This window comes from Hemicordylus capensis, chromosome 14 (genome assembly GCF_027244095.1).
Source record: "Hemicordylus capensis ecotype Gifberg chromosome 14, rHemCap1.1.pri, whole genome shotgun sequence".
NCBI lineage: Eukaryota > Metazoa > Chordata > Lepidosauria > Squamata > Cordylidae > Hemicordylus > Hemicordylus capensis.
Window position 1 is genome coordinate 11,927,926 of NC_069670.1, and position 18,336 is coordinate 11,946,261.

The window sequence follows — 18,336 nt, forward strand, 5'->3', positions numbered from 1 at the left end:
TCTTCAGCGGCTTATGGCCTGACCAAGAGTGAGCCACACTTGTGAGGCTGCCCCATTTTTTTTGTAAAAGAGAAAAATAGAAAGATGGGGAGGTGGAGGAAGAGGGAGGAAAAAAAATGACGAAGGCCTGCATTACATATGTACACTTGCTTCATTCAAGTTCAGCTGTCACGGCTCCTCCCAACCTCCGAGTCCTAGAAATGCAATTTGATGCGCCTGCAAAGGATTATTGGGAGTCGTCCCATCTCCCCCCAACCCCACCACCAAAAATAAAGCCCTACAACTCCCAGGATTTCCTGAAGAGAGGAAACTATGGCTAAGCCAGTATGCCTGCCATGCAGGCGTGCCCCAGGGATAACTGTGGCACAGTGCTGAGCACCCTCTCTGCGTGCACAAGGCCCCAGGTTCAAGCCCCTGCATCTCCCACTGCAAGGGCGAAGCAACGGCGTCTCTTGGGCCCGAGACCTCGGTGAGTCCCCCACCAGTCACACTGCACCAATGGCCTGACTCTGTATAAGGTGCACATTTCCAGCAGTGCCCATGTGGGGGACGCCCTTGTAGCCAGGAGTCTTGGGAAGAACAGAATTCTTCTCCAAGATACTCTTTCGACTGCTTGGGGAAAGGAGAGCTACCTGCCTGCCAACAAGCCATATCCCACTGGATCCAGCAACCAACATCACTTCTCCGATGGCCACGGTATGTCTTTAAATACATGTATTCTTAACACTCACATTTACTCTATAGGATATGCAATCGCTATAGCACAAGCTATGATGACAACAACTAAGATGGCTTTAAAAGAGGATTAGACGAAGTTATGGAGAAAGAGGGGAGGTCTCTGAGTGGCTACTGATCATGAGATTACATGGAGCCTCCATGTTTAAAGGCAGTCTACCTCTGGATACCCAAAACAAACAGAGAACTCCTGCTTTGCCACTGTGGGATGCCAGAGCAGATGAACAAGCCTCATCCAATAAGGCTGCTTTTATGGAAGGGCACAGCATGGGATTTCACTGCCTGGCATTAAGATGTCAGCTTCAGTTTCCAAAAGCTGATTTCTGCCTCTGATGCTTCTAAAGAAGAAGGCCGGGGGGTGGGGTGGGGTGGGGAGACAACAGTCCTTCCAAGTGTGTTTCAAGCTGTGCTTTGAAGAACACGCCGGTTCCTTTCCGCAAAAGCTGAGCAATGGCGGAGAAGCTTCCCTGGAAGGCAGCACGTTCACCGCCACCCACCACTGTCCCCCGCAATGGGCAGCCCCAAAGGAGGAGTGTGTGGTGTCTTCAGTCCAGAACCAACTGGAACACACAGGGGGTTTCTGGGCAGATCCATCCGCGCAGAAAAGGACTGGACCATAAATCCAGCAGAAACCACCGAATGAAGTGCTTCGGGAGCCACGACAGGCCTGGGAGAGGCTTCCTGAGCCCAAACCACTTCTACAGCGAGCCGGTTCCGAGGATGCTGCCCAAGCATGGATCCTCGGCGCCATGTTTCTGGCTCACACAAGCCCTGCTCCCAGCATGGGCGCCGATTCCCTTCTCCACTTCCTGGGTTGCAATAAGCCTAGTTGGTGGCTATGCCTAAATGGCTACCCCAAGCCACCAACTGCCGCCACACTGGCCCTGGAGCTCTAGGTCAAACCATGGCTCCTGGTCTGAAGCCAACTGTGGCTTGTGAACCCAAGTCATGGTCCTAATGGCCCAACGGTGGTTTGGCCACGACGCCCCGAACTTGCCCAGCATTTCCAGCCCATTTGCCCTAATCCTCAGCACCCGTCCCCCTAGCCCCTGCCACTTTACTGTTCCTCCACAATATCAGCCTGGGCGGGGAGCAATTTTAATCCTGAAGCTTAATTAATGAAGCTTGGATAGTTTCCAAACTCCTGACTCCTTACTGTTTCCTGACTCCTTACTGTTTCCTGACTCCTTACTGTTTCCTGACTCCTTCTCCACAATATCAGCCTGGGCAGGGAGCAATTTTAATCCTGAAGCTTAATTTATGATGCTTGGATAGTTTCCAAACTCTGTCCAGGCTTGCCTAATATATTCCCATCATCTAACGGAGGATAAAATCCTCTCTGTCCCAGCAGAGGCCTCAGTACTCTCACTGGAGCCAAGAAGCATCTTGTGTTGGTTGTTTCCGCAGCCCATGGGCCTGCCACAGGCCACCCCAAACTTTGCACTGGGAAAATACCCGCCCCCCCCCACTCACAATGAAGCTCAGGGTTCAGTTATTTCTAAAAGTAAATGGGAAGAGACAAAGGTGAGACTTTAAAAGAGGCAAAGGAAAGGAAGTAGAGAAACACCACGTGCAAAAAGCAGCCAGAGTAGCATGTGATCGCCACAGCACCAAAATAGGAAGTAGCCCTTTGCAGCCAAGCCAGGTCTCAAGTAGTGAGGGGATCGAGAAGAAGAAAAATGTTGCGTCTCTCAAAAAAAGAGGCTGTAACTGGTTTCCCACTACTTGCCCTAAACGCCTTTTGTCGTGGCAGCTTCCTATTTCAGGCACCTAGCGCATTTTCGAAGTCGAGAACCATGGCCACTCTATGGCGCTTCCATTTTTAGAGGCAGTCTACTTGTGAAGCCCAAAGTGAGGTTGGGTGGTTGCCTCTGGGCCTTGCTCATGACCTTTCAGAGGCGGCATCTGGTAGGAAATTGGGTGCCAGGCAAGACAGCTCCCAGTCTGGTCCAGCAGAGCCGGACACGGCCCAGAATCCTTTTCAGCATTCAGTGGTCCCTTGCCAGGAGAACTGACACAGGGGATGGAAAGGCTTCATCAAGGCAGGAAGTTTGAAAACTGCTCGCCTCATGGAGAGTGGTCTGTGGAATCCCAGCCTCCTGCATCAGACATCACCTCCATTCCTGCAACTCCCATGAAAAATACAAAGACTAGGCCAGACCATCCCTGCTTCACAGCAATTCTAGTTCTAGCTCAAGGTTGACTCAGCCTTCCATCCTTCCGAGGTCGGTAAAATGAGTACCCAGAATGTTGGGGGCAATATGCTAAATCATTGTAAACCACTTACAGAGCTTCGGCTATAGAGCGGTATATAAATGTAAGTGCTATTGCTATTGCTACTAGCTGACTCTCCTGCCTGTCAGTTTCCTTCACTCCTGCCCTTCTTATCTGGTCTCGTGTGGACACAGACATACCAACTTGCCTTCTACCAAGCCAGACTACTGGCTCATCTAAGCCAGCAGGGTCTATATCAGGGATGCTCAACTTCAGCCCTCCTGTAGATGTTGGCCTACAACTCCCACAATCTCTGGCTATGGGCCACTGGAGGTGCCTGGGGATTATAGGAGTTGTAGTCCAAAAACAGCTGGAGGGCCCAAGTTGAGCAGCCAACTTGGGATCTTCAGCACATAAAACAAGAGCTCCAACGGCACAGTAGGGAAATGACTTAATTAGCAAGCCAGAGGTTGCTGGTTCAAATCCCCGCTGGTATGTTTCCCAGGCTATGGGAAATACCTCTATCAGGCAGCAGCAATAGAGGAAGGTGCTGAAAGGCATCATCTCATACTGCATGGGAGGAGGCAATGGTCAACCCCTCCTGTATTCTACCAAAGACAACCACAGGGCTCTGTGGGCACTCGGAGTCGACACCAACTCGATGGCACCCTTTACCTTTACCTACTACATCACAGGAAGCTGCCTTATACCGAGTCAGACCCTTGGTCCAGCGAGCTCAGCACTGCCTACATGGGCTGGTAGCAGTTCTCCAGGACAGGTTGCAGGCAGGAGTCTGTCCCAGCCTTAAGGGGAGATGCTGCCAGGGATTGATCTGGGGACCTTCTGCATGCAGAGGAGAGGCTCTGCCACTGAGCTATGGCCCCATTCTGGTCACAGACATGACCAACTACATGTGTAGGGACTAGGAATCCCAGGTTCTGGAGCATCTTCTCTCGTGGGGAGATCATGCTGCCCTCCTCAGCTGAGACCTAGAAGGCCACCCCTTCCATTGGCCTGGCAATGCTCAGGAGAGCGATGCTCAAGGAAATGGCAATGAGGTTGTCCTGAGAAGCCCTCAAGTGCCAGATTAAGGCAAAGGGTCACACCACACGTGCTAAGAAGCTCCTCTCACTCTGCATCCAACAGCTGGCCTTGTGGTAGCAAGCATGACTGGTCCCCTGAGCTAAGCAGGGTCCACCCTGGCTGCATATGAAAGGGAGACTAGAAGTGTGAGAAGCACTGGAAGAGATTCCTATCTAGGTTCCAAGTCCCCTCCCTGGCAGCATCTCCAAGATGCAGGTGAGAGAGATTCCTGCCTGCAACCTTGGAGAAGCCGCTGCCTGTCTGTGAAGACAATCCTGAGCTGGATAGACCAATGGTCTCACTCAGTATATGGCAGCTTCCTATGTTCCTATGGTCTTCAAAGCTCTCTACCGCCAGCAAACCCTTTCCACACCTACTTGCCTGACAAGGAACCATCATGCACTTGCTTTTTCTGTCCCACACACTCTGGCCATGGGCCATGCCCGTTGGGCCTCAGCACTGCTCCCCAGAAAGCCATGGCCAATCTGCCATGGCTGAGGTACTCAGTGAAGAAGCTTGTAGGGCTCCTCAGAAAACTGTTCAACATTCACTACCTGAAGAGGGTTATAGTAAGGCTGCTGCTAGCCTACAGGTTACTACTAGCTTCAGCAAAGGGGGCGTGCTTGGAGAAACGCCCTGCCCCACATTTGGGTACCCCCTGGAGGCCAAGATTTGTCATCAGACTCCCTTCCTCGTCTTGAACTGCTCGTGTTTTGTGATTTGGAGAGGTGATGCTTGGCCCAACTTTTGTTCCCCTCCACAGATGTATAATCAAGTTCCCCTCTCTTCCTCCAATAGCAATTCATAGCATTTAGCTGGGAAATGTCCCATCTTTCAAGTGTGTGGCCAAGATCTTGCATGGAGATGCCTTGTGGCATTTAAAAAAAACCTCTTTCCAATTGAGGGCCAGCAAAATACACATTTTGTGGATCTGACAGGTTTTCAGATTTTCTCTCTCACACACAAATTTAATTCAGGTTTGCTAGAAATGGCCACGACCAAGCTGGAAACGAGCTCCACCATGCCATGACCTAACCACAGCTGAATGCAGCCCAACAAGCTGTTTGGAAGTTAATTAGAGGTTTTGATGGATAATTGAGGAGATGAACCTTATCCTGTCCCCAGTTACAGCCTCTTTCACAACATTTTCCTTCCTTCGTGAGGGGTACAAGAAAAATGACGAGACTTGCCTTGTGAGGTCGAAAAGAGAGAGACAGGCTGAGAGGAAGAAACAAAGGAATCTGAAAGGAAAATACAGAGGATGAGACTTGACAACCTTGGAGGAAGAGGAAAACAAGTAGTTCATTAACAGGGCTCCGCGCTGATGTTCCAGTCCCCTCAGCGGCAGGCTGGCCACAGGAGAGGGGCGGAGGCGAGATCAGCAGTGGCCATGCACTCACCCGGCTGCCAAGGAGGCACCTACCCAAGTGAGGCCAACTGAAGAGTATGACCTGCCTGTTTGGAAGGAAAAGGATACCCTTTGCCACACAAGGATCCTCTCTGACAGGGGTTCCCAACTCTGGGTCCTCAGACTGGACTACAACTCCCATCACCCCAGCCACAATGGCCAAAGGCTGATGCAAGTTGTAGTTGAACCACACCGGGGGAATCCCTGCCACACAAGGGCTTTTCTTCAGACTTTTGCTAGAAACCACCCAAGAAGAATTCACTGCACTTTAATAACTGGGAGGTTTTCCAAGATGGTAAGACCTTTGTCCATTCTGTTCTGGGAGACAGGCCTGAGATGTGCCTAGTCACGGGTTGCCCATTCAGCCTCTTGCTGAGTGGCATTACTGGAACTCTGCTGGCTGCCAGGAAGCCTCGCCGTGACGGCATCTAGGGGTCTTCTCTACACAGAACATTCCTTGCAATGGATCCGGTACTGGCCTCTTCCAAGGCCAAGAACCTCCTGCGATGTTAATCCATTGAAGACAGAGTGCTGCAGACGAAAGCCTTCCTCCTCCACACCCCCTAGCCCAGGAGTACGGCCCACGAGAGTGCTGCCTCTCTCTCTCAAAAAGCTCAGCCACACCCTTCATTGCCACATTTCTTCCCCACATACCTACCCCACCCCAAAGCAGCTACTGGCCAGTGCAGCGTTCCTCCACCCAAGCACAGCATCCCCTCTAGCTGCCGGGTGACACTGAAAGGTTAACCGATTATGATGCAATTCAGCTCTCACATCAAACTACAGCATGTGCTCACCACAGTTTGGGCAAGGGGCCATTCCCATGCCCCCTACCTACCTAATTTCAGTCCTGCATACCCCATGCACACCCCTGGTTTCAAGCAAGACCCACGACCAACACATGTTAATCTTTCACTGAGGTAAGGCCCGAAGACCAACCTCTCCATGTGCTAAGAACTCTCCCCCAAGCCCTCCCTGTGAAGCGCAGTGGGTGACCAGACAGGGCAGGGCCTTCCCTGCAGAATTCTGGGGAGGCTCTTGCTTCCCTCTTTGGTTTTGAGATGCCAGACCAGAAGGCCTTTGGGGAGCCCCAATTAGCTTCCATTTTTGGTTCAGCTGCTACATCAATGCCACTCAGTACTGAAAAAGTGCATTTAAAAAAAATTAAGCGTGTGCACATCTGATTTTATATTTTTCACACATCTCCTTGGCCAGCTTGGGGACATTGGTCAAAAGGCAAGTTACAAAACTTTTAATAAAATACACAGTTACTACAGGCTCCATGGGATACATTCGTGCTAGACCCAGTCTAAAGAAGTGCCTGACAATGTGCAACTTTTAGAAGTAACCAGAGGGCGACTCTGACCTCTTACACAGTTGTTACTAAGAATCTGAGCTGTGGTTCAATGTGGGATTGCTGGAAAGGATCCTTCTCTGCCATGCGGCGCTATGTAATCTCGTATTTTGCAAATGACTCAATGCCAGAATGATCACCCTGCAAGTGTACCTGACGGAACCAGTTCCTCAACCCTTAGCGGTTGACTCACGTTTTCCACTGCAACCCTACAGAAAAAAGAGACAGTAGCGCCCCAACCCGACATACCAGGCTGGGAACCGTTCTTGGCACCAGTTTCACGATGGGAGAAATGGAGGAGACTCTCGACAGCTGCTTCTCACACCTCTCCCTGCCCAAGCCACTCCCTTGTGAGTGGAAAAATGTCGGGCTGCAAAAAAACCAGCAACTCCGTCTTCCCAAAGTGCAGACGACAAGTTATCATTTGCACCAGGGGTCTCCACTGGGGTCTCCTCGCCTACAAAAAGTGCATTGTGAGCCTTTTGTGATGCATTCCCTGGCTCCGGCAGGACACTGTGCAGGAGAAAGCATGGACTTGACAAGAAAAATGCACTGGTGGAATAAATGAATAGTGAAAAGACTCTGCAGCCTCAGCCCCCAGAGCCCCTTATCAATCACTCCTCCCAGCCCAGCTGTTCTGCCAATGGGGCCATTGAGTGTTGCTAGCCCAGAGGATTAGCTTTCAACAGAATCTTTATTTTGATTTATCAGACCTTGTAAGAGGCTTGTGCACAGGCAAGGAGAATGCCAAGCACGAGGTGGCTCTTGGTGGCAGCCTTTCGCAGCAATCTGAGTGGATCCCAGGCCAGGCTTTGCATTTGGAGGAAGTCAGTCAGCCAAGGCTTTAAGAACCCAGAGACAGGTTTCAAAAAGATTCAAGCATTATGCACGGGTGGACAGCTCTCAGCAGAACACAACGTGAAGCAAAACTGCTCTGACCACACAGACACTGTATTTCATACATTTCTGTCCAATAGCTCCACAAGACAGACTACAAAGACCTACAAACATTAACAAAAAAACCCAAAAACAAAAAACCCACAGAAATAAAATGACAGATCAACCTAAGGAGCTGAAAAGGCAGGCTACTAAAAGCTTTAATGCCATCCTCTAAAGGAGAGAGCCAACATTTCTGAATATCCTGCACTGTGTGAGGATTTACAGGAGTTTAACACAGTCTAAGTATTTAAGATTTCTTGCCTGTAAGACGCCAGACTGGCATCTACACCCCCCATGCAACCGCCGAAACACCCTCCTTTAAAACTATGTCACCACTAGGGAATAAAGCCTTAGGCAGCTAAGAGTTTAGCCATATATATCCTAAGAACATTGCAAGTGAGTTTCCCCCACAACAAATACTTCATAGGATAGAAAATATTATCCGTATATCATGGTTTCACAAGCTGAGGCAAAGAGAGGAGAGAGCTTACCAGAAGCACCCTAATGATTTCACAAGCTTGGGGCCAGAACACATTCTGTTTTCCCTCCCACTCGGGGTGAAGCAATGTTAGCTCAGTTTATCAGCCAGACAAGATATTTTACTTGTCAAGCTATGTTGGTACATTGCTCATCGAGACTTTTTTTCACTCGCCAGGCATCATTTTTCATTCGTCACAGACTAGCTGATTAGTGGATTTCTGCAGCTCTGCTCCCACAGCCCATTCCTAGACCACTTTTCCAAAGCCGTTTACAAGACAGACACCAGCAAAGCCACATTTAAAACTTACACTCCACACACAAAACTGTCCCAGTTAGTTCTGGCCACTGGACACAATGTGCTGTATGCTGACACTGAAGCCCTTAACAGATTTCAGTGTACACTGATCTGGTGCACAATCCAAATAGCAGGACCAGGTGAGACACTCACTAAACCAAGTTTTAGTGCTATGGAAATGAGCATACAGGAGCCGGGAGCACCCCCATGTAAGAGCAGAGGGAGAGTGTTTACTTTCACTGTAAGACAAGCTGCAGTTCTGTGGTGCATACCAGCTTGGGGAACTGTCGTTTAACCAACACAGTCAAGAACAAACCAGGGGAATCCAGCTTGTTCTTAGCAAATGCTTCCACTCTCCTGCGTGAAAGAGGGGCGGCGTGCACACTCACAGCTCCTTGAGGCCTGCACATTCAGCAGTCAACCATGGCTTAGTTACACTTCTGAACCACTACACATGGCACTTGGCCTAAGACCCTACTTTGAGTAACTGCCATGTTCCTTATTTGAGAGAAGGAAACCTCTCTGTGGGAGATTTGACCAGTGTTTACCTTTCTTTTGAAAGTAAGTTTCAAAAGAAATGAGCATTGAGACACAGAACAGTTAAATATTGTGACTGATCCTTAACTTGCATTTTGGGTGGTATAAAAATGTGATAATAAATAAATAAATAAAAACTTGCTCACACTCACACGTTTAAGAGGAAGGAGACAGAACATAGCGGAAGGCATCTCAAAGGGCTTAGCTCCCAAAGACACCACCAAGGAGAAGCCTTTGCCTACCTCCAGAACTAACCTAGAATCCCGAGGTGCTACAGGGACATTTCTGCATCGAAACCAACCTAGCAAGATGCAGACACATTCAGCAGGGCCCCTTGGTGGCTGATCTCAAGACTCTGGGTGGGCTAGTCAAAGCTCCTGCGGGGAAGGTAGCTCTAGAATTAAAATAATGTGAGAGAAAGCAAGGCTAAATAATAGATGTGTCACTCAATTAGAACAGCTTAGCCAATCCAAGGGGTTTTAGTCAGTCTGGATAAAGTTTGCATACCAATCAAATAAAGGTAAAGTGTGCTGTCAAGCCGATTCTGACTCCTGGCACCCACAGAACCCTGTGGATTTCTTTGGTAGAATACAGGAGGGGTTTACCATTGCCTCCTCCCGCACAATGTGAGATGAGGCCTTTCAGTATCATCCTATATCGCTGCTGCCCTATATAATACCTGAGGGAATTCGAACTGGCAACCTTCTGCTTGTGCGTCAAGCATTTCCCCGTGGCGCCACTTAAGGTAGCAGACAGATAAAATGGCTTGGGAAAATCCCCATCCGCCCTTGCTTTAAGATGATGCATGACTATGTTGTGCCAGGGGCCATCTCAGTATTGGCTCCCGCCCCCCCACCCACCCGGGGGAGAACCAAAGGGGCATATGCTTCCCAGAGGGTGCTGGCTAGCTGCACTTTTGAGGATTGCAAATTATGGCTGTTGCAGAGAATGAAAATGCTCTAAAAACGTGGTGCCTGATTCACCAGAATGTCCTTTTAGCTGATTCACAGCAGCCTTCCTACTTTGAAACACAGGCCTAATGGGCGAGAGAAGGAGCCCGGCTGGCTTCCCAACTCGGCCACAACCAGGTTTCCTTCAGACAAAGCCACAATGCAGCACGGAAGCCCACCCTTTGCGGCGACACAAGCAGGTTCCTGAGTCCTGAGCGTTAATAATGTATTGTGGCTTTTAAGGCCGTGTGCTCCCATTGCTGAGCACTGGAAACCAACCTCGACTGCACAGACTAGCTAGGAGTGGCACTGCGTTATGGTGGGGTCCTCCATTGTTTAGGCTTATCCCAAGCTGGTTTTTGTTTGCAATAACCTCTGCTCCACTTTCGCCACAACGTTTGGCACACGCTTAAACACAAAAGGAGCACAACAAACCATACAAAGGCAAAACAAAAAACAAGAGCAAGACAACAATGTGAGAAAGTAGCACCAACACCAGCATCTAAGCAAACACAGACAGAAATATTTTGGATTCCCAGCAGCAACCTCCAGCCCAGCCAAATGGCTTCAAGAGCACCACCTCTTCAAAGGGGCAACCCAAAGGACCCTAGAAAGGACGGCTTTCCCCACCAGCCACTGCAGGTTTGCTCAGAGCAGTTCATGCACATGCAAAATGTATCTTGCTTCAAAGGGGGGAAACCACTGGGAGATCCAGTGACAAGCCTCCCCCAGGAAACCCATTTTGGTGCCAAGATGAATCCCTCTTCACAAAGCAAACATTAAGGACATCCCAGCTAAAGCACCCGCCCGCCCTTCCACTGGAGAGCGGCGTGTCATGAGGGCGACACGCATCCTCCCCAGCCAAGACAAAGCTGGACGGCTGCCTGGAGCTGCCTTTGTGCAAAGTACAGTCTATTCCCAATGCAGGAGGAGAAACAAAAGGAAGAGATGGGGAAGGCAGGTTGTCAACTTTGCCTCTGTTTTGCGGAACGCAATTAGAGTCTCTTGCATAAGAGGAAAAACATCCAGACAAGGAGTGTTTGCTAATTGCTAGAGGGGCACCTAACAAGCCTCACAGGCCCGCCAGACATTTAACGGAGCCGCTGCAAGTCCACCCTTTTTTAATGGATCTTGAGTTTGTGATCGATGCACCACTTGGGCCCCCGGAATAGATCCAGTGCAGGATATCTGAGCACGACCCAAAGGTGTGGCTAGAGAGCAGCTCCGGCATGATGTAGCCCACTGCCTTTTGTTTTCTGGGAGGCTCCACCCAAGATCTTCCCTAGGGAAGGGAAGGGCCTCTCTTGAGTGGCCAAGGTCATCAGTGGCAAGAGTTGTGCGACATGCTTCTGGGAGCACCTTTGGACTCCATCGGGTCCAAGCTCACCTCACAATTAAACAGTGACACAGGCCGACAGTTGCAGTGTCACACTCCTGCTTTTCCAAGAAGTGCCATTTCTTAGACCAGAATCACAGCAAGATGGACTGATTTCATCCAAAAGGAAATGAGTGGAGGTTTCTTAATGCAAGTGGAGTTGGTACCACTTAGTTCCCTGGGGTGACAACCGTCATCTATGTGGCACTTCACCAAAGGCACCTCAGGGCCACCAAATAATCCCACTGAAAGCAGGATTTGGTTCTAAGTCAGGAATTAACACTGTGGCCTGGTTGACATCATGGCCAAACCATGGCTGGGCTGTCCTGAAAGTGTGGGGATACTCCTGCTTCCCCTCGCATGTGCCGATTCCCTCCCTCGTTTCAGTAAAACCAGTCTGCCCCCAAACCAAAACTGGAAACTCAGTTCTGATCATGGGCTCAGATTTGGCTTTGGAGACCAAGAACTTGTCTCCAACTTGTACTTTCAGATGTCACAGCAAGCAAGCTATGGTTTGCTCCAAAACCCATTCATGTCCATCACACAGTGAATTGTCCACCATTACTATTCATATAGTGCTTTTCAACACAAGTTTCCAAAGCGGTTTACATAGAAAAAAAAGCAGTAAGATTGTTCCCTGTCCCAAAAAGAGCCCAAAATCTAAAATCCAAATTCAAGGTGAACACCAACAGCAGCCATTGGAGGGATGCTGTGCTGGGGTTGGATAGGGCCAGTCCTCCCGCCGCTCAATAGAAGAGAATTGCCATTTTACAAGTTGCCTGCCACTACCTTTGAACTAGTCCATTTCTTGCCCAAGGCTTCCAGAAGAAGCCTGGAAAGCACACTCAAGTCAAACACCATGTTCCCCAAATGAAATTGGCTCTAGATGGATTTACATCAAAAGTAACAGGCTGGGATTTGTTTTTTAAAAACAGATTTAGAGGAAACTCAGTATCTCATTCATAGCTTCTGCAGTATCTCAACCACAAGGCCAGGCTGCTATTTTTGACTCTTCAAATGTAAGGTTCAGAGAGTAATACAAATCAGTTGAGCCCTTTAAGGCCCAAATGTCGGTTGTGCAACCAACAGCAAGATGGCCTCATGCTGTTTTGGCAACAGCCTCTGCAATACAGGCTTACTGCGTTCGCATCACCAAGCGGCTGCAAGGCATGGAGGAAAGTCAACAATGCAGTGAGGAACATGCGCCATGGTCTACACAGGGCTCCCAACCCTCTCAACTGAGCAGTTTTGCATAGCAGAGAGGTTAATCTGCTACCCATCTGATACAGGGCTATTCACATGCACACACAGAAGCAGAAGCCCCATAGCTAGAGGCAGAGCAAAACACTGCCCAGAAGCAAGAGACCCAGATGACTGCTTAGTATTTTAGACACACATCCTGGTTTCCCACAACAGGCCCTGCAGTCCAGGACGTCACCTTCAGTACTAGGAGGATTACTGCAGTCCCATAATTTGACCGTTTCATCTTCTGGCCATCCTTAGACAGGCTGAGTAAATGCTCTCTGCTTTCCTGCAAGGTAGGCTCACGTCATGAGGGGATGTTTCATCTTGTCACAGTGACTCAGCAGCTGGATTTCTAACTGCCCAATTATTGTTCTGCTTATTATAGGTTCCAAGCCTCCTTCAAATTGAGGGCCAGATTCCTAATGGGTTCAAGAATGCACAGGAATCTGAATGAATTCTTCCCCCTACTGTGCATGATTGTTAAGACTACTCAAGGTAGCATAGAAGACTTGCAGCTGATTTACACACCAGACACAAACCACAACTGCTAGTCAGCTTTCTGGACTGGCAATATTTGTTCAGCTTCATCTAGCCAGGGACTTTTATGCACAGCAGGTTTTACTGTGCATTTACGGGGAGGCCTTACTGTGAACTTGTTGTCCAAAAAAACACAAAATGCTGCAAATAGTGAATTTTTTACCCTGGATATAAATCAGGCTACACTCTAACGTGCAGTAAAAAAACCTGAATTGTGGGCGAACTGCTCCCCAATAACTTGCAGGGACTTCAGGGTAAATCTAGCCGTTATGTGAACGTACCCCCAGAGATTGTGAAAAGCTTCCAGGGGGAGAAGCCAGGAGGAGCAGATGCAGGACAACAATGCATGCCCCCAGGTCACTGAGAGTCCTGCTTCAAGCATGCATACTTACAAGCTATCTTTCCTAGCCTCCAGGGCTAGAAACTTGCTTTGTTATTTAAATGTGCATGTTTTTGGACTCTATACTTAAAATGCAAAGAAGGCACACGGACTCTGCTGCAACACCACTGCCATGTCCCAAATTAATCTTTTTCAAGTTGTAGCAAATAGTGGGAAATGGGTCTGCAGAGAGGTCCAGCATCCAAGAGGCCAGAAGTAAGTGGGAGAGTACCTGCATGCATGCAGAAGATTCCAGGTTCAATCCCTGGAAGCACCTCCAGTCAAGAGCCCCTGGACCTGAAATCCTGGGGGGCCACTGCCGGACCACGTAATCAGGCCTGCAAAGCTTCAGCTGTTATTAGACTACAGCTCCCACCATCCCTGACTAGGGGCCACTGTGGCTTGTAGTCCAACAGCTGGGCGGACGAAGTTGTACAGACCTGCTGTAGGCAGTTCTGAGCTAGACCAACCGACAGCATAAGCAGCTTCAGCGGTTCAACTTGCTAGTGGTTACATCAAGCTGGACTCCTGAGCAGAAAGGGTACATCACATTCATCATGCATTTTGTGCATTCAAAAACGCTTCATGTACTTGATGTTTCGACAGCTATCCTCCACTGTCTGCCCTCGTGGCGTGGGACAGAGGCGCCACAAAGATGTGAACGTTTAGCATTCTCCTTGCATCTGCTGAACCTGCAGCCTGAAGAGAAGGCAGACAGTGCTACTGCAGGAGAGAACAGAGTCCACTCCTGGCTCTGTATTCAGAAGAGTGACCTTGAAGCTCTGGTGGTGTCTCTTGGGAAAACCCTGGTACCCTAAGCATTAGAGATGGCTTGGCTTCCACAAGGTAAGCTGAAGCCTAAGCTGGGAAGGAGGAGGTTGGACGCCCCCACTAGCCAGTTCAGGCTCACAATGGGGGGGGGGAGAAATAGGGACTGTTTATCCACCCCAGAGTGACACCAGGCAGGGCAAAGTGATCAGGAGGAAACAGTAATAAGCTGGCAAGGAACACCAGCCCTGCCCCATCTGGCATTAAGTCATGCCGCATACGTGGTTGCCCACCACCAGTCATCCACAAGACAATGAAAGACTGCACTGTCTCCAGACACCGTTTCACCTTGAGCGCTCCATCTGCAGGAAACGGGGGCTTCGTGTCTCAAGAGAGTCCCGACGGGGACAGGTGGGAGATGTAAAAATGCATCCCAAGCTCCCCAACCCCAGGCAAAGCAGCATCTCAACCAAAACGCTGCCGGCACTAGGAATCAGTGCATGCCAGACACTGCTAATATGCCCAAGGAAGGTAAAGAGCGTGGCCAGGAATGTGAAAACAAAGCCCACAGATGGGCTGAAGACAGCAGCTCCCTCCCGCTGCAGTCAGACCTCTGGTCAGGTTGTGAGAAAGGAGAGACTCGGCCCCTTGAAAGCACCGTCACCTGTCTGCATTTTTCGCCCTCCAAGAGGCATCTGCAGTGCAGACTTTTTTTTTTTGTTTGCATGAGGTGGTCTCATTCCAGCTCCCAACACTAAGCTGAAGGCAGAGAATCATGGACTTTGCAGCCCACCCCAGGCCATGGGAGGGTGGTGGTGATGGGAGAGACCAGACCCCCCCCCATTTCAAGTAGTGCCTGGTGTTCTTCCCTGCCCCCTCTCCAGTTGCCAAGAGGCGTCACACGGAAGGGAAGATCTGCATCAGTGGCCGCCTTCACAAAGTCAACACCCCACGCACCCCCACCCCACACATTCCTCTAAAAATATCTGGGATCCCATTACAGGAATTTTTCAAGCAAGGCTTTTTTTTTCTTTTTTAAAAGAAGACTGCTCTGCTGTTTTCCCATATGAAAGCACCACAGGAGAGAATGGTGGCCATGTCTCCGCCTTACAGCCAGCACCATCTTTGCTAGAGCACCTGTTTTGCTTTGTCAGCTGGGGAGGGGCGGGGGGGGAGAAGCCCTGTCAAGAACATGACAGCTAAAAGACAGACTGACAGACCCAGCAGGCCTGCCCCAAACCCAGTGAAAATGGTTAGGGTTGCTCAGCGCAAGGCACTTGTGGGCATCTTGCCTCCGCCAGAAGCGGAGCAGGCTCAAGCACCCCACGGCAGGCAGAAGGAGCCGCTCCCTCACGCTCCCCCACCTTTCCACTCCCTTCCCAGCCTCCAGCCCATCTGGCGCTTTTGCAAGCAGCAACTGCATTCAGAGTCAGACCGAAAAGGTACAAAAGGAACATTCAGCAAGCGCAGAAATGGGGGGGGGGTGTTTTTCGTCATTCTGCATCGCAGCCGCCTGTTCAGAGAAAGCCCCCCCAAACACACCCCATGTGTGCACACAGTCACGCAGTGTTCCCGCAGCTCATCAAGAACTCCCTCGCCAGTACCACTCATGGCTTCCTAAAGGGTACATTGGGAAGCAGCAAAGTGGAATCCAGCCATGGTGACATCGAGCTCTCTTTTGGCCATCACCATATGCACAAGCCATTTTGTTTCTACAACGCCCCCCACTCCGCCCCGTTGCCAACAGTGCCGTCATCCCCAGAGGCTGCTTCAGCTTCCTAACCCCTAAGAATTACTAGGGGGCTTTCCACAGCACCCACCACACCCAAAGTAGCCTCCCCCACCCTGATTCACTTCTGCCCCCTCATGCCATGGGACTGTATCTAATTTACGCCACCTCTCCAAAGACAAGACATGACAGCCCTGTTTGCATGCCAGCCCTCACTTCTAACCCCTCCCGCATAGGCCCCTTATTTGAAGTATTTATTCAGCACCTTTATATGCTCAAGGAGGCTCTCCACTGTGACTTATGATGAATTAAAACATAACCCCCCTCACCTTGCATTCTGCACCTCCCAATCCCTTTCACTCACAATGGAATCCCAAATCCCATATTCCAGAACAGTCCCTCAAACCTATCTGCTACACCAGCTCATCCTCGGGATGTCCCTCTCCAATTCTCAACTCCCCACCCCACTTCCTTCCTTGAGGTTTTCATCCCCACTCACTGATTCTCCCTTATGTATAGTAAACTAATATCTTTGTGGGCATCTCCCAACGTGCACACTGCAGTATCGAGAGCTCCCGAATTACAAAGAAAACACACACTTTCTGGCTGTTTAGAAAAAAAAGGAAGAAAAGGCACGTGTTGGTAAGGTGATAAACCATACTGGTAACACCCCTCTGAAATAACAACTTGCCTTTTTTAAGCTTGATTTTAAATATTCGGCCTGAAAGAGAGATCTGCACGCAATATTCTAAGCAAGAGTCTGCATGCAACATTCTAAGCTTGCATCAGAATAAAGTCTCTTTATCTGACTAGCCTAAAGAAATTCTTTTAGCCTGCTGATTTTCCTTTTCTTACAATAAGGCCCCATTTCAAGACACTCCCCTCTTATCTGTCCACTCCCACCTGCCCTTAGACTTTCACCCTCACCAACCCCACACACCATATGGGTGTTTCCTCCTCCTTTCCCCTCCCCATTTTTTCCAATATCCAGCCAGACGAAGGATTCTGTGCTTCCCAGAACCTCACAAAACCATAGCAAACTTGAATTCATCCCAATAAAAAGCACTGGTCTTAGCAAAGGCATTATTCAAATAACCCCTGTGAATTTCACAATAGAAACTGTTCATTGTTTTTGTTTTTTTTAAAAGTAACACTTAGCATGAAGAACCTGTGTCAAAACTGACATACCACACTGTACACCTTATAAAGATATTATTCGGGGTTGGTTTGCTTTTCTTAAAAAAGGCACTGTTTAAACATTCCCAATTATTTTTGCCTCAGTCAGGACTCTCTTTCGGTTGCTTTTTTAAAGCAACATTCACCTCAAGAAGAGAGTCTGTGCTGCTCAAAAGCTTACATACAGTACCAGGATTACACCTTCTAACACAGAGTGCAGAGAGGTATGGACTTGATCTTAGCATGTTATTTTAAAGCGCCCTGTGAGTTCTTGGGCAAGCTGCGCTGCTTCTTCGTTTGCACTAGCTGCTTAGGAAGGACTCTGTGCAACTCAAAAGCTGACATACATACCTGGGCTGGTGCTAGAAAAAGAAGAGGGGTGGTAGGGCTTGGCCTGAAGAGAGGCATCCTTTCAGGGGCACACAGGAGCCCCCCCTTCCACATGGGCATTCCGCCCCTACCCTCCCTACCCCCCCCCGCCTCGTGCCCACCAGGCTCTTCCCCTCCCCAGCCACCACTCCCCCCTCCCGTGTTCCACCCGCTGTTCCTTCTTCTGGCCACCCCCCCTCCCCCCTTACCAGCGCAAGGCTGAGGGGAACCTGCCCCTTTCAGCTCCCGTCCTCCGGGTTCCGAGGAGCCGCCCCCGGCGGAAGAAGAAATATAGGGGGACTGGGTGGCGGGCTCAGCCATTTCGTCGTCGACAGCGGGAAAGGCGAAAGCAACAGCAGCAGCAACAGCTCCCTCTCCAAACGTCCGCCCCTCTCAACGGCCAGGCGCCGACTGACAAGCCGAAGCGATGGGAGAGACACTGCGCACGCGCAGCGGGAGTTGAGCTGCGCGAGGCGTGCTGCGCAGGCGTACAACGAAGGGGCGCGCCTGCAGCGCGGGCGCATTGGGAGAAGGGCAGGGAAGAGAAGGGCAGGGCCAAGCACCCAAAGCCCTCTCCCGCATTTCGCTCCACCCACCTTCCCAGGCGGGGGCGGGACTTAGGAAGGGCGGGTCGTGGGGGGAGGAATTGGCCACCGCGCAGGCGTATCACGCCCTGCCCGGGTTCACGCGCACTAATTATTACGCTAGTGAGCGCGCGCACCGGCGCGCGAGAAACCAGTTCTGGCGCGCGCACGCGCAGTAG

General features: G+C 50.1%; 1 protein-coding gene across 2 annotated transcripts in view; it reads right to left on the reverse strand.

Moving 5' to 3' along the window:
- The window catches only part of RTN3 (reticulon 3), a 32,999-nt gene extending 14,824 nt beyond the window's left edge, over positions 1–18,175 (reverse strand). For both annotated transcript variants that reach the window (XM_053277732.1, XM_053277731.1), the window contains exons 1-2: positions 17,783–18,175; positions 5,223–5,273 (exon numbers count right to left, since the gene is read on the reverse strand). In XM_053277732.1, coding sequence (XP_053133707.1) covers positions 5,223–5,273; positions 17,783–17,894 — 163 coding nt within the window. In that variant the 5' untranslated portion in view covers positions 17,895–18,175. The remainder of the gene's footprint in view (positions 1–5,222; positions 5,274–17,782) is intronic.
- Positions 18,176–18,336: the final 161 nt, after the last annotated feature.